Consider the following 15,080-nt stretch of genomic DNA (forward strand, 5'->3'; position numbering starts at 1 on the left):
CCGCAGTGGGGAAGAAAGGAAAGCGCGGGAGATGCCATTTTAAGCCGCAGCGGGGAAGAAAGGAAAGCGCGGGAGATGCCATTTTAAGCCAGTCTAACCACACCCAAAAATGCCGAAGAGTGGCAGTATCACAGCGTTCGACAATGAAGTCGAAGATTGGACGACATATGTCAAACGCATAGAAGTATACTGCAAGGCGAATGAAGTGCCAGATGACAAGAAAGCGCTGGTAATGTTGAATTCAATGGGTGCAAAAATGTATGGCTTACTACGAAACCTAGTAACCCCAGAGAAGCCAGTAGAAAAGGATTTTGAAAACATAGTGTCAATCCTACAGGACCACTTAAACCCCACACCACTGCTGATAGCAGAAAGATTTAAGTTTCACAAAAGGAACCAGCATAAAGATGAAAGTAATGCTGAGTATTTAACGGAACTGCGCAAGCTATCGAAACACTGCCAGTTTGGAACGGGACTAGCAGATAATTTAAGGGACAAGTTTGTGTGTGGGCTTCAAAGTGAAGGAACCCAGAAATGGCTTCTATCAGAAAAGGATCTTACGCTGGACAAGGCTTTCAGCATTGCAGTATCACACGAAGCAGCCGCACAGGGCGCTGCAGAGATACAACGGAGACCGCAAGAATATGGCACAAATGAAATGTCATACGGAACAGTGAAGTGCTATCGCTGCAGCAGAACAACACACGACCATAATGATTGCTGGTTCAAGGACAAAGTGTGCAGACAGTGTGGAAAAGTAGGACACATAGCAAGAGTCTGCAGGTTGGGAAAGAAAACCAGCAGCAAGAAATCTCCACAGGAGAAGTACAAGAAGGTAAATAAGGTGACAGAGAGTAGTTCAGACGAACAGAAAAGTGATACAGACTCCGGAAGCAAGGAGCTGGGTTGTCTGAAACTACATAAGGTGATCAAAACGGAGGATCACCAAACTATCTGGGTCACGCTCAAGATAGCAGGAGTCCAAGTGAAAATGGAATTGGACACAGGATCAGCCCTAACAGTCATAAACCGAAGGGACTACAAGCGGCTATTCTCACATATACCCTTGAGAGATACAAAGATTGTCTTGAAGACGTACACGGGGCAAAAAGTCTACCCCAAAGGAAAAATAAGGGTGAACGTTATATATAACGGCAAGGAAACACCAAAAATGAACCTATATGTATTGCCAGATGGAGGACCACCACTAGTAGGACGTGAATGGATCCAGAAGATACAGCTAGATTGGCATTCCATACAAGCACTGACTGTAGATGCCAAAAAGGATGACGACGTCACACCGGGACGACTGTGAAAAATGCTAACTGACGCACAAGAAGTGTTCCAGCAGGGCCTCGGAACATTAAGAGACATAACAGCGATGATCAAAATAGAGGAAAATGCAAGCCCAAAGTTTTTTAAGGCCAGACCGGTGCGTTATGCGATCCGCCCAGCCGTCGAAGCAGAGCTGGAAGGTTTGGAACGTTCAGGAGTACTGTCCAAAGTGGACTGGAGCGAGTGGGCTACACCCATCATTCCTGTAATGAAGAGGTCGTTGAGTAACACGCCTGGGAAACCAAAGAAGGTTCGCATCTGTGGGGACTTTAAGGTGACAGTGAACCCAGTCCTTCACACTGTACAATATCCGCTTCCGCGGATTGAAGATATTTTCGCCTCGCTATGTGGAGGGAAATGCTTCACTAAGATTGATCTGGCCCAGGCGTACCTGCAAATGGAGATAGAAGAAGCCTTGAAACAGTCCCTCACGATCAACACTCATAAAGGTCTCTACCAATACAACCGGCTGGGTTCGGGGTAGCATCAGCTCCGGCTATTTGGCAAAGGGCAATGGAACAAGTCCTGCAAGGGATTCCAGGGACCCAGTGTTATTTGGACGACATCCTGGTCATGGGTGAAAGTGACAGTGATCACCTCGCCAACCTGGAGCAGGTGCTCACTAGATTGAAGGAATATGGGCTCCGAGCTAATCGCCACAAATGCGAGTTTTTCCAGAAACAGATCTCGTATTGTGGCCACATTATTGATAAAGAGGGGTTACATAAGTCCCCTGAAAAGATTGAGGCAGTAGTCAAGGCTCCAGCACCGGAAAATGTGTCACAACTGAGGTCGTTCCTCAGGCTGGTGAACTACTACCATAAGTTCTTGCCGAATTTGTCTACCGTACTACACCCATTGAAAACCCTACTGCAAACGGGGGTACCATGGAAGTGGAGTGACGAATGTAAACGAGCTTTCCAGAGGAGCAAAGCATTGATCACATCAAAAGAGGTTTTGGCTCATTTCAACCCAGCACTACCAATTCGGTTGGCATGTGATGCATCATCCTATGGCATTGGAGCGGTGCTGTCGCACAAATTCCCGGATGGCTCGGAGAGGCCAGTAGCCTTTGCGTCTCGGTCACTAACCTCAGCCGAGCGTAACTACACCCAGATTGACAGGGAGGCCCTCAGCCTAGTGGGGGAGTGAAAAAGTTCAATCACTATCTGCACGGACAGAAGTTCACCTTGCTGACTGACCACCAACCACTTGTCTCCATCTTTAATCCAAAGAAGGGCGTTCCGGTGATGACTGCGCAACGGCTATAAAGATGGTCCCTTTTTCTAGGGGCGCACCAATATGAAATTGAGTATAAGGGCATGAAACAGCATTGAAACGCTGATGGGCTATCACGCCTGCCACTGCCTACTGCGGAGGAAGCACCAGCAGTGTATCCTGTCGAAATATTTCATTCGACTATAATTGAATGCTTGCCAGTAACTAACGCTGGTATAGAGAAGGAGACCCGAAATGACCTGACGCTGTCTCGGGTATATGATTTGACGGTGAAGGGATTGCCAGCACATGGCGACTCACTGTTGCCAGCATTCTCCTCCAGAAGAGAACAGCTGTCAGTATGCCAGGGGACCTTGATGTGTGGATCCCGAGTGGTAATTCCACCCAAGTTAAGGGAGAGAGTGCTCAATGAGCTTCACGAAGGTCATCTGGGAGGGGTGAAAATGAAAAGCCTTGCTAGGGCTTATGTGTGGTGGCCGGGGATCGATCAGCAAATCGAGGACCTGACAAAGAGCTGCTCAGGATGCCAGACGTTCCAAAATGCACCACCACATGCCCCTCTACACCCATGGGAGTGGCCCTCATCTCCATGGCAACGGGTGCATATTGATTTTGCTGGTCCATTCATGGACCCAATGTTTTTAATAGCTGTGGATACGCACTCGAAATGGCCTGAGGTGATCAAAATGTCCTCCACCATCACGGAGAAAACTATTGCAGTCCAACGGACCATTTTTGCCAGGAACGGCTTGCCAGAGCAGATTTGCTCTGATAACGGACCACAGTTTGTGTCCGAAGAGTTTCGAAGATTTAAGAAAAGGAATGGGGTAAGGCATTACACATCCGCCCCGTATCATCCAGCCACAAATGGATTGGCTGAGAGGTTCGTAGAAACCTTTTAAAAAAGCAGTAAAGGCCATGTGCGATGACGACATTCTACTGCAGCATAAGGTGTTCAATTTCCTGTTAGCCGACAGAAATGCGACACATGCAGTCACCAACCAGGCACCGGCCATGATGTTCTTTAACCGAAGGTTGAGATCTCGTCTGGATTTGCTCTGACCAAATGTACGAAGAGATGTTGAGAGTAAGCAATTCCAGCACATCAATGAGAAGCCGACAAGGAGCTTCAATGTAGGGCAACCAGTCTTGGCACGTGACTACTGAACAGAGAAATGGCAACCAGGAACGATATGCACATGGCAGGGGCCACTAATGTACACAGTGGATGTTGGGGAGAACATTGTGAGATGCCATGCTGACCAGATCCTAGAGTCACAGGAACAAGTCAACCCCATGTCTCGGCCATACGTACCTGGTGAGGAACCCGACGTACAGGTCGCATCTACCTCAGAAACAGTAGCATCGGAAGCTGATGAACCAACCGACGACAGGGGGCCAGAATCGCCTCCGCACCAAGAGCAAGATACTCGGGAAAGGTGCTATCCAGAAAGGATCAGGAATCTTCCCCAAAGACTGAATTTATAAATAGACTATTTTCAGCTAATGTTGCATGTTAAAGGTATTAATTGTAATTAGTTTGATATTTAATTGTTAAATGAGTGTTCTGGTACTGTTAATCTAAAAGGGAAGGAATTGTAATGTATGTACTTTTAAGGAGAGAACTACTTTTTACAGCTCCTGTATACTGTAGTACCGGCAGTGACCACACCTGTATATAAACCCTGAGCCGTGATCTGTACAGTTAGTTCTAGAGTAACCCTCATTCAGTAAACACCTGTTGATCGTTCCCTGCAGTCTTTTGTCTGATTATTGAAGGACACAACATTAAGATACACGGATCTAACATCTTCCATTCTTTTTTCTTTTTATATGTGCATCAATAGACTAATGCTGACACAATCTTAATTAATAGCAGTTTATGGCTCAGAAATTTGGGTCTCCACGGGTGAAGTGCCGGTTTCCTGCATGCACTGCGCATGTGTGGGAAACCGGCACTTCCGTTCCCCTGAAAGAAGGGGTTCAGAGGTCAAACGCGTGCGCAGGAGAGGCTGCGCGTGCGCATCGAATTTAGTTTTTCTTTGCAGGTTTTCCCGGGAGGGTAAGTCTCCAGGAGTTACACATTTAAAAAGCAGTCGTAAGGCCTGCTTTTTACAAGGTAAGTGGTGAATTAATTAAAATTAAAACATTTTTTCCACAGTTTTATTATTTTTAAATACTTTAAAGAAAGGTAAGTTTATTTTTAGCCCGGTTAGAAAATTAAATTATTTCTTCAAAAATTTAAATTATTGTTTAAAATAGTTATTTCATGTAATTTATAGTTTATTTAAAAAATGTGATGTTTTTTAAAATTTATTTGAAGATTTAATGATGTTTTGGGGCCCGTAGTATTTATAAATTTTGACAGCTCTTCCTGTCAAAATTATGAATGGAGCATTCCCTGCTCCGATTGGCTCCCCATGGCCCATGTGATTCCAGGGGACGCATCGAACTAACTGCGCCCCTGGGATATGCAAGCACTGCGCGCTGGCAGTTGAAGGAGGCCCCAATCGGAATCCCACGGGGGCCCACAGCTCAACGGCCGGCGCGCAAGATAAGTGCAGGTCAGGGGCTTGCACCCGCGGGAAGCCCCTTACCCGAATTTCTGGGCCAATATCTCATATCGTTAAGATGCATTCATGTGAATCAAAGAAATCTTGTTGTTGATGTCAAGCCAAGAGATGCCTTTTACAGTCTTTATAAGAATCAGTATAAAAGCATGGATGGAGATAGTTTTTTCAAATAGCATAATTTTTGTACTTTCAAATTTTACAGAAATTTCACACAATGGTTGGTGAAAGAGGTGCCCAATTGAGTGGTGGACAGAAACAGAGAATTGCTATTGCTCGTGCGTTAGTCAGAAACCCAAAGATTCTTCTGCTGGACGAAGCAACATCTGCTCTTGATACTCAGACTGAATCTATAGTGCAGGCAGCTCTGGACAAGGTAAGTGGGAGTGAAGAAAGTGGCCCTGAAATTTCACAGTGGCTCTATCCTAAAGTACGCATCAGGAGGCTTAAGGGTCAATTTCACACTACCAGCAGTGAGCCATGCTTGCAGGAAGTACATTATGGAAAACCATGGACTGCGACCCATGGGGTGTGCAGAATTTACTCTTCGGTTTCTTATTTTACTCCAAACATTTCTCTTCCCCACAAAAATCCTTAATTCTTTACAAAGCCCAGGTTTGTCCAAGACTTGAATATCCTTCCCATTTTACACCCTGTTCGATGTTACTTTCCATTCACTTCAATGGAAAGTAATATTGGGTGGAGTGTAAAACGGATGGCTGAGCCGACCCCGTCAGTGTCCCACCAGGCAGGTAACGTTATAATTAACCCCTAGGCCTAGAAATTTGTCTCGGGAGGTTGCGCATAACTGTCAGTATCGGATTGGCTACACATTATTGCTCCTCTGAGCTTTTCTCTTTTGTTCCTTCTGAGCTTCAAATATACCAACCTACATGTTCTTGTTCCTCCCTTAATCCTCGTTGAATTGAAATAAAGATTCACTGCACCTTCTCTAAGTCCAATCTATTCTAATGGATACAGGGGCATACAGGGTAGGATAAGGCAAAAAAAGGGAAGCTTATGTCAGATACCGAGAGCTAATACTGCAGAAAGCCTAGAGGAGTATAGAAAGTGCAAGGTTGAAATTAAAAAGGAAATTAGGAAAGCAAAGAGTGAGCATGAAAAAATATTGGCAAGTGAAATCAAGGAAAACGCAAAGATGTTTTATAAATACATAAAGAGCAAGAAGATAACTAAGGAAAGAGTAGGGTCTATTGGAGACCAAAAGGTAACCTGTGCATGGAGGCGGAAGACATGGGCATAGTTCTTAATGAATACTTTGCATCTGTCATCACAGAAGAGAGGAACGATGCAGACATTGTAGTTAAGGTGGAGGAATGTGCAATATTAAATGAGATAAACATAGTGAGACAGCAAATATTAAGGGGTTTACCATCTTTGAAAGTAGATAAATCACCAGGCCCGAATGAAATGTATCCCAGGCTGTTAAAAGAAGCAAGGGAGGAAACAGTGGAGGCTCTGACCATCATTTTCCAATCATCTCTGGCTACAGTTGTGGTGCCGGAGGACTGGAGGACTGCAAACCTTGTATCATTGTTTAAAAGGGAGAAAGGGATAGACCAAGTAATTACAGGCCAGTCAGCCTAACCTCGGTGGTAGGAAAATTATTGGAAAAAATTCTGAGAGGCAGTATTAATCATCATTTAGAAAGGCATGGATTAATCAAGGACGGTTAGTATGGATTTGTTAAGGGAAGGTCGTTTTTGACTAACTTGATAAAAAAATTTTGAGGAGGTAACAAGGAGGGTCAATGAGGGTAGTGCGTTTGATGTAGTCTATATGGACTTTAGCAAGGCTTTTGACAAGGCCCCACATGGTCAGAAAAGTAAAATCCCATGGGAACCAAGGGAAAGTGGCAAGTTGGATCAAAATTGGCTCAGTGGCAGGAAGCAAAGGGTAATGTTTAATCAAATTTTTTTTGTGACTGGAAGTCTGTTCCCAGTGGGGTTCCGCAGGGCTCAGTACTAGGTCCCTTGCTTTTTGTGATATATATCAATAGTTTAGACTTCAATGTAGGGGGTATGATTAAGAAGTTTGCAGATGATACAAAAATTGGCCGTGTGGTTGATAGTGAGGAAGAAAGCTATAGATTGCAGGAAGATATCAATGGACTAGTCAGGTGGGCAGAAAAGTGGCAAATGAAATCCAGTCTGAAGAAGTGTGAGGTAATGCATTTGGGGAGGGCTAACAAGGCAACGGAATACACAATAAATGGTAGGACACTGAGAAGCGTAGAGGAATAAAGGAACCTTGGAGTGCATGTCCACAGATCCCTGAAGGTAGCAACAGGTAGATAAAGTGGTTAAGAAGGCATATGGAATATTTTCCTTTATTAGCTGAGGCGTAGAATATAGGAGCAGGGAGTTTATGCTAGAGCTGTCGAAAACACTAGTTAGGCCACAGCTGGTGTACTGCATACAGTTCTGGTCACCACATTACAGGAAAGATGTGATTGCACTCGAGAGGGTACAGAGGAGCTTTACGAGGATGTTACCAGGACTGGAGAATTTTAGCTATGAGGAAAGATTGGATAGGCTGGGTTGTTTTCTTTGGAACAGAGGAGGCTGAGGGGAGACTTGATTGAGGTGTATAAAGTTATGAGGGGCTTAGATAGAGTGGATAGGAAGGACCTATTTCCCTTAGCAGAGAGGTCAATAACCAGGGGGCATAGATTTAAAGTAATTGGTAGAAGGATTAGATGGGAGTTGAGGAGAACCTTTTTCACCCAGAGGGTGGTGGGGGTCTGGAACTCACTGTCTGAAAGGGTGGTAGAGGCAGAAACCCTCATCACATTTAAAAAGTACTTGAATATGCAATTGAAGTGCTGCAACCTACAGGGCTATAGACCAAGAGCTGGAAAGTAGGATTAGGCTGGGTAGCTCTTTTTTGGCCGGCACAGGCACAATGGGCCGAATGACCTCCTTCTGTGCTGTAAATTTCTATGATTCTATGATAATCCAGGCCTTAGCTCCCTCAATATTCCCTTTTTTACAACATACAGGCTTTTGAAATTCAAGCATTACTTAGGAATATATAGGATTACATAAGATATACGGCACAGAAACAGGCCGTTCGGCCCAACCAGTCTATGCCAGCGTTTATGCACCACATGAGCCTCCTCCTGTCTTTCCTCATCTAAATCTATCAGCATAACCCGCTATTCCCTTTTCCCTCATATACTTGTCAAACCTCCCCTTGAAGGCATCTAGACTATTTGCTTCAATCACTCCCTGTGGTAGCGAGTTCCACATTCTCACCACTCTTTGGATAAAGAAGTTTCTTCTGAATTCCCTATTGGATTTCTTGGTGACTATCTTATATTGATGGCCTCTAGTTATGCTCTTCCCCACAAGTGGAAACATTCTCTCTGTATCCATTCTATCAACATTTTTCATAATTTTAAAGACCTCTATTAGGCCTTCTTTTTTCAAGAGAAAAGAGACCCAGCCTGTTCATCCTTTCCTGATATGTATATCCTCACATTTCTGCTCTCATCCTTGTAAATCTTCTCTGCACCCTCTTCAGTGCCTCTATATCCTTTTTATAATATGGGGATCAGAACTGTACGCAGTACTCCAAGTGTGGTCTAACCAAGGTTCAATACAGGTTGAGCAGAACTTCCCTACTTTTCAATTCTATCCCTCTTGAAATGAACCCTAGTGCTCAGTTTGCTTTTTTTATGGCCTTGCTAACCTGTGTCGCAACTTTTAGTGATTTTTGCATGACTCACCTTATTCTCTCTCCTATTCTTTTCAACATTACTGCCTTTTACTACGGGCCTCAGTCCTTCACCTAGATTTTGCAATAAAAAAAATGTACTTTTGAAAGTTCCCACTAGCTACAGGTTTTTATAAGCTGTAGAGCTGCAGTCTGTCTGTGAATGAGCAGCCAACAGGTTTATGGTAAGAATGTTGATTGAGGTGACTCATAAATGCCATGTTGAAATTTATGTTTGTTAAAACTATTGTCACAAAGCATTTTTGGAGGAATAAGAATCAGAATAGGAGTGCTAACCATGAATGAAAGCCCATCGACATTTACTTTGTGAATCCGCCCATAGTAATGTAATTAAAAAATAACCTGTTGATTCATTTCCTTCCATTTCTAATGTTAGCAAATTCAATATACACTGTATAGTGATTTACTTAAGAATTTGAGGATTTTTATTCCTATGGGTACAGTTTGGGTGTTTCAATTGTATCTGGTATAATGCCCTGCATGCTATCTGTAACTTCTGTAAGTGAACAAAGTTCATTATTTTTATTGAGACCTATACAACATATTGCAAAAGAGGACACAGGTTGCTTAAACTATTGAATATTTCAGTAAATGGGAAATGTTGAAGCCCCCTCAGTTACAATTTCTTATTTTGCCAATCAGTTTTATTCCCGAGTAAGCCAGGTTGCCCATAGTTTTAAAGGAAAGAAATTGCCTTATTAAGTCTCACAGGAACATCTTAAATCACTTCAGATACATATATTTCTACTGTGTAGTTACTACTGTTATGTAGACAAATGTGACATGCATTTTGTGTGCAGCAACATCCCACAAACATCCACATGATGAATGGCCAGTTAATCTGTTTTTGGTACAGCCCTCCCGCAGTACTACTGGAACATTAGTTTAGATTATGTGTTCAAATCCTCAAAGATTCTAGGGTAAATTTGATAAATTTTTGCTCCTGGCACAGAGCTTTGTGCACCAGATATACATACTCATTTGAACACAGAACTCAGTGTACACTGTGGGATTTTCCATCCTTTAATTTAAAATGGATAGAAAATCCTGTGGGATGTGCTGATCTCCATGCCATAGTTCCTGACCTGCACTCTTGGGCCTTGAAGCTCTACACTGAGAAAGTAAGTCTTGCTTCTCCATTATACTTTTCACCTAACTAATACAATAACTGTGGTGAGAGTTTTCTTCTTGTAGACTGAGTTTTTTTTGTTTATTACTCCCTTACTCACTTTCTCTGAGAACGAATTCAGGGAAGAGAAAGTTCAGGTACAAACTAGGCATATTCCATTGAAGGGAAAAGGTAGAGCATCCAAAGCTAATGTGCACTGGATGACAAAAAAAATAAAAGTTCAAATAAAACAGGAAAAGGAGGCTTATGACAAATGTCAGGAGCAAGATTCAATTAATAACCAGGAAGATTATGGAGAGTACAGGAGTGAATTATCAGCTAGGGAACAGTTGGGCCTATTAAGGACCAAAAAGAAAATCTTCATGTGGAGGCAGAGGACATGGCTAAAGTATTAAATGAGTACTTTGCATCTATCTTCACAAAGGAAGCGGATGATGTGAAGGTTACACTAAAAGAGGAGAGGGAAGATATGGACAAGATAATAATAGATAGAGAAGATGTAGTAATTAGCGTTACTGAAAGTTGGTAAGACACCTGGTCCAGATGGAATGCATCCTATGTTGCTGAAAGAAGCAAAGAACATAAGAAATAGGAGCAGGGGTAGGCCCCTTGAGCCTGCTCCACCTTTCAATAAGATCATGGCTGAACTTCTACACCAACTTCACTTTCCCACCCTATCCCCATATCGCTTGATTCCCTTAGTGCCCAAGAAACTATAGATCGCAGTCTTGAATAAAACCATCGATTGGCATTCCACAGAATCATAGAATCATAGAAATTTACAGCACAGAAGGAGACCATTCAGCCCATCTTGTCCATGCCGGCCGACAAAGAGCTATCCACCCTAATCCCATTTTCCAACACTTCGTCCGTAGCCTTGTAGGTTATGGCACTTCAAGTGCATATCCAAGTAAATTTTAAATGTGATGAGGGCTTCGGCCTCTACCACTCTTTCAGGCAGTGAGTTCCAGACCCCCACTACCCTCTGGGAGAAAAAAAAATTCTCCTCAAATCCCCTCTAAACCTCCTACCAATTACTTTAAATCTATGCCCCCTGGTTATCGACCCCTCTGCTAAGGGAAATAGGACCTTTCTATCCACTCTATCTAGGCCCCTCATACTTTTATACACCTCAATTAGGTCTCCCCTCATCCTCCTCTGTTCTAAAGAAAGCAACCCTGTAGTGTATGTAAAAACACCATTTTGAGCCGCAGTGGAGAAGAAGGGAGAGCGCGGGAAAACACCATTTTGAGCCAGTCTAACCACACCCAGGGATGCCGAAGAGTGGCAGTATCACAGCGTTCGACAATGAAGTCGAAGATTGGATGACATACGTCGAACGCATAGAAGTGTACTGCAAGGCGAATGAAGTGCCAGATGAGAGGAAAGCGCTGGTATTGTTGAATTCAATGGGAGCAAAAATGTATGGCTTACTGCGAAACCTAGTAACCCCAGAGAAGCCAGTGGAAAAGGATTTTGGAAACATAGTGTCAATCCTACAGGACCACTTAAACCCCACACCGCTGCTGATAGCAGAAAGATTTAAGTTTCACAAAATGAATCAGCATAAAGATGAAAGTAATGCTGAGTATTTAACGGAACTGCGCAAGCTATCGAAACACTGCCAGTTTGGAACAGTACTAGCAGATACTTTAAGGGACAAGTTTGTGTGTGGGCTTCAAAGTGAAGGAACCCAGAAACGGCTTCTATCAGAAAAGGATCTTATGCTGGACAAGGCTTTCAGCATGGCTGTATCACATGAAGCAGCCGCACGGGGCGCTGCAGAGATACAACAGAGACCGCAAGAATATGGCACAAATGAAATGTCATACGGAACAGTGAAGTGCTATCTCTGCGGCAGAACAACACACGACCATAATGATTGCTGGTTCAAGGACAAAGTGTGCAGACAGTGTGGAAAAGTAAGACACATAGCAAGAGTCTGCCGGTCGGGAAAGAAAACCAGCAGCAAGAAATCTCCACAGGAGAAGTACAAGAAGGTACATAAGGTGACGGAGAGTAGTTCAGACGAACAGAAAAGTGATACAGACTCCGGAAGCAAGGAGCTGGGTTGTCTGAAACTACATAAGGTGATCAAAACGGAGGATCACCAAACTATCTGGGTCACGCTCAAGATAGCTGGAGTCCAAGTGAAAATGGAATTGGACACAGGATCAGCCCTAACAGTGATAAACCGAAGGGACTACAAGCGGCTATTCTCACATATACCCTTGAGAGGTACAGAGATTGTCTTGAAGACGTACACGGGGCAAATAGTCTACCCCAAAGGAAAAATACGGGTGAACGTTATATATAACGGCAAGGAAACACCAAAAATGGACCTATATGTATTGCCAGATGGAGGACCACCACTACTAGGACGTGAATGGAACCGGAAGATACAGCTAGATTGGCATTCCATACAAGCACTGACTGTAGATGCCAAAAAGGATGACGACGCCACACCTGGACGACTGTCAAAAATGCTAACTGACCCACAAGAAGTATTCCAGGAGGGACTTGGAACACTAAGAGGCATAACAGCGACGATCAAAATAGAGGAAAATGCAAGCCCAAAGTTTTTTAAGGCCAGACCGGTGCCAAGTCCTGCAAGGGATTCCAGGGACCTAATGTTATTTGGATGACATCCTGGTCACGGGCGAAAATGACAGTGATCACCTTGCCAACCTGGAGCAGGTGCTCACTAGATTGAAGGAATATGGGCTCCGAGCAAATCGCCACTAATGCGAGTTTTTCCAGAAGCAGATCTCGTATTGTGGCCATGTTATTGATGAAGAGGGGTTACATAAGTCCCCTGAAAAGATTGAGGCAGTAGTCAAGGCTCCAGCACCGGAAAATGTGTCACAACTGAGGTCGTTCCTCGGGCTGGTGAACTACTACCATAAGTTCTTGCCGAACTTGTCTACAGTACTACACCCACTGAACACCCTACTGCAAACGGGGGTACCATGGAAGTGGAATGACGAATGTAAACAAGCTTTCCAGAAGTGCAAAGAATTGATCACATCAAAAGAGGTGTTGGCTCATTTCAACCCAGCACTACCAATTCGGTTGGCGTGTGATGCATCACCCTATGGCATTGGAGCGGTGCTGTCGCACAAGTTCCCGGACGGCTCGGAGAGGCCGGTAGCCTTTGCGTCTCGGTCACTAACCTCAGCCGAGCGTAACTACGCCCAGATTGACAGGGAGGCCCTCAGCCTAGTGTGGGGAGTGAAAAAGTTCAACCACTATCTGCACGGGCAGAAGTTCACCTTGCTGACTGACCACGAACCACTTGTCTCCATCTTTAATCCAAAGAAGGGCATTCCGGTGATGACTGCGCAACGGCTACAAAGATGGTCCCTTTTTCTAGGGGCGAACCAATATGAAATCGAGGGTAAGGGCACGAAACAGCATGGAAACGCTGATGGGCTATCATGCCTGCCACTGCCTACTGCGGAGGAAGCACCAGCAGTGGACCCTGTCAAAATATTTTATTCGACTATAATTGAACGCTTGCCAGTAACTAACACTGATATAGAGAAGGAGACCCGAAATGACCCGACACTGTCTCGGGTATATGATTTGACGGTGAAGGGATGTCCAACACATGGTGACTCACTGTTGCCAGCATTCTCATCCAGAAGAGAACAGCTGTCAGTATGCCAGGGGATCTTGATGTGTGGATCCCGAGTGGTAATTCCACCCAAGTTAAGGGAGAGAGTGCTAAATGAGCTTCACGAAGGCCATCTGGGAGGGGTGAAAATGAAAAGCCTTGCTAGGGCTTATGTGTGGTGGCCGGGGATCGATCAGCAAATTGAGGACCTGACAAAGAGCTTCTCAGGATGCCAGAAGGTCCAAAATCACCACCACATGCCCCTCTACACCCATGGGAGTGGCCCTCATCTCCATGGCAACGGGTGCATATTGATTTTGCTGGTTCATTCATGGACTCAATGTTTTTAATAGCCGTGGATGCGCACTCGAAATGGCCTGAGGTGATCAAAATGTCGTCCACCACCATGGAGAAAACTATTGCAGTCCTATGGACCATATTTGCCAGGAACGGCTTGCCAGAGCAGATTTGCTCTGATAACGGACCACAGTTTGTGTCCGAAGAGTTTCGAAGATTCATGAAAAGGAATGGGGTAAGGCATTACAGATCCGCCCCGTATCATCCAGCCACAAATGGATTGGCTGAGAGGTTCGTACAAACCTTTAAGAAAGCAGTAAGGGCCATGTGCGATGATGACATTCCACTGCAGCATAAGGTGGATAATTTCCTGTTAGCCTACAGAAAGGCGACACATGCAGTCACCAACCAGACCCCGGCCATGATGTTCTTTAACCGAAGTTTGAGATCTCGTCTGGATTTGCTCAGACCAAATATACGAAGAGATGTTGAGAATTAGCAATTCCAGCTCATCAATGAGAAGCCGACAAGGAGCTTCAATGTAGGGCAACCAGTCTTGGCCCGCGACTACCGAACAGAGAAATGGCAACCAGGAATGATATGCACACGGCAGGGGCCACGAATGTACACAGTGGATGTTGGGGAGAACATTGTGAGATGCCATGTCGACCAGATCCTAGAGTCACAGGAACGAGTCAACCCCATGGCTCACGCACCTGGTGATGAACCCGACATACAGGTAGCATCTACCCCAGAAACAGTAGCATCGGAAGCTGATGAACCAACTGACGACAGGGGGCCTCCGCACGAGGAGCAAGACACTCAGGAAAGGCGCTATCCAGAAAGGATCAGGAAGCCGCCCCAAAGACTGAATTTATAAATGGACTATTTTCAGTTAATGTGCATGTTAAAAGTGTTAATTGTTAAATGAATGTTATGGTACTGTTAATCTAAAAGGGGAGGAATTGTAGTGTATGTACCTTTAAGGGGAGAACTACTTTTTACAGCTCCTGTATACTGTAGTACCGGCAGTGACCACACCTGTATATAAACCCTGAGTAGGGATCTGTACGTTTAGTTTTAGAGTAACTCTCATCCAGTAAACACCTGTTGATTGTTCCCTGCAGTCTCATGT

General features: G+C 44.4%; 1 protein-coding gene across 1 annotated transcript in view; it reads left to right on the forward strand.

Moving 5' to 3' along the window:
- abcb5 (ATP-binding cassette, sub-family B (MDR/TAP), member 5) overlaps positions 1–15,080 on the forward strand; it is a 211,491-nt gene that overhangs the window by 104,678 nt on the left and 91,733 nt on the right. Inside the window, exon 12 of the mRNA XM_085989371.1 lies at positions 5,350–5,520. Within this exon, the coding sequence (XP_085845497.1) occupies positions 5,350–5,520 (171 nt within the window). The remainder of the gene's footprint in view (positions 1–5,349; positions 5,521–15,080) is intronic.

Source organism: Somniosus microcephalus, chromosome 5 (assembly GCF_052327205.1).
Source record: "Somniosus microcephalus isolate GS21.2 chromosome 5, FLI_Smic_1.0, whole genome shotgun sequence".
In the NCBI taxonomy this organism is placed as follows: domain Eukaryota; kingdom Metazoa; phylum Chordata; class Chondrichthyes; order Squaliformes; family Somniosidae; genus Somniosus; species Somniosus microcephalus.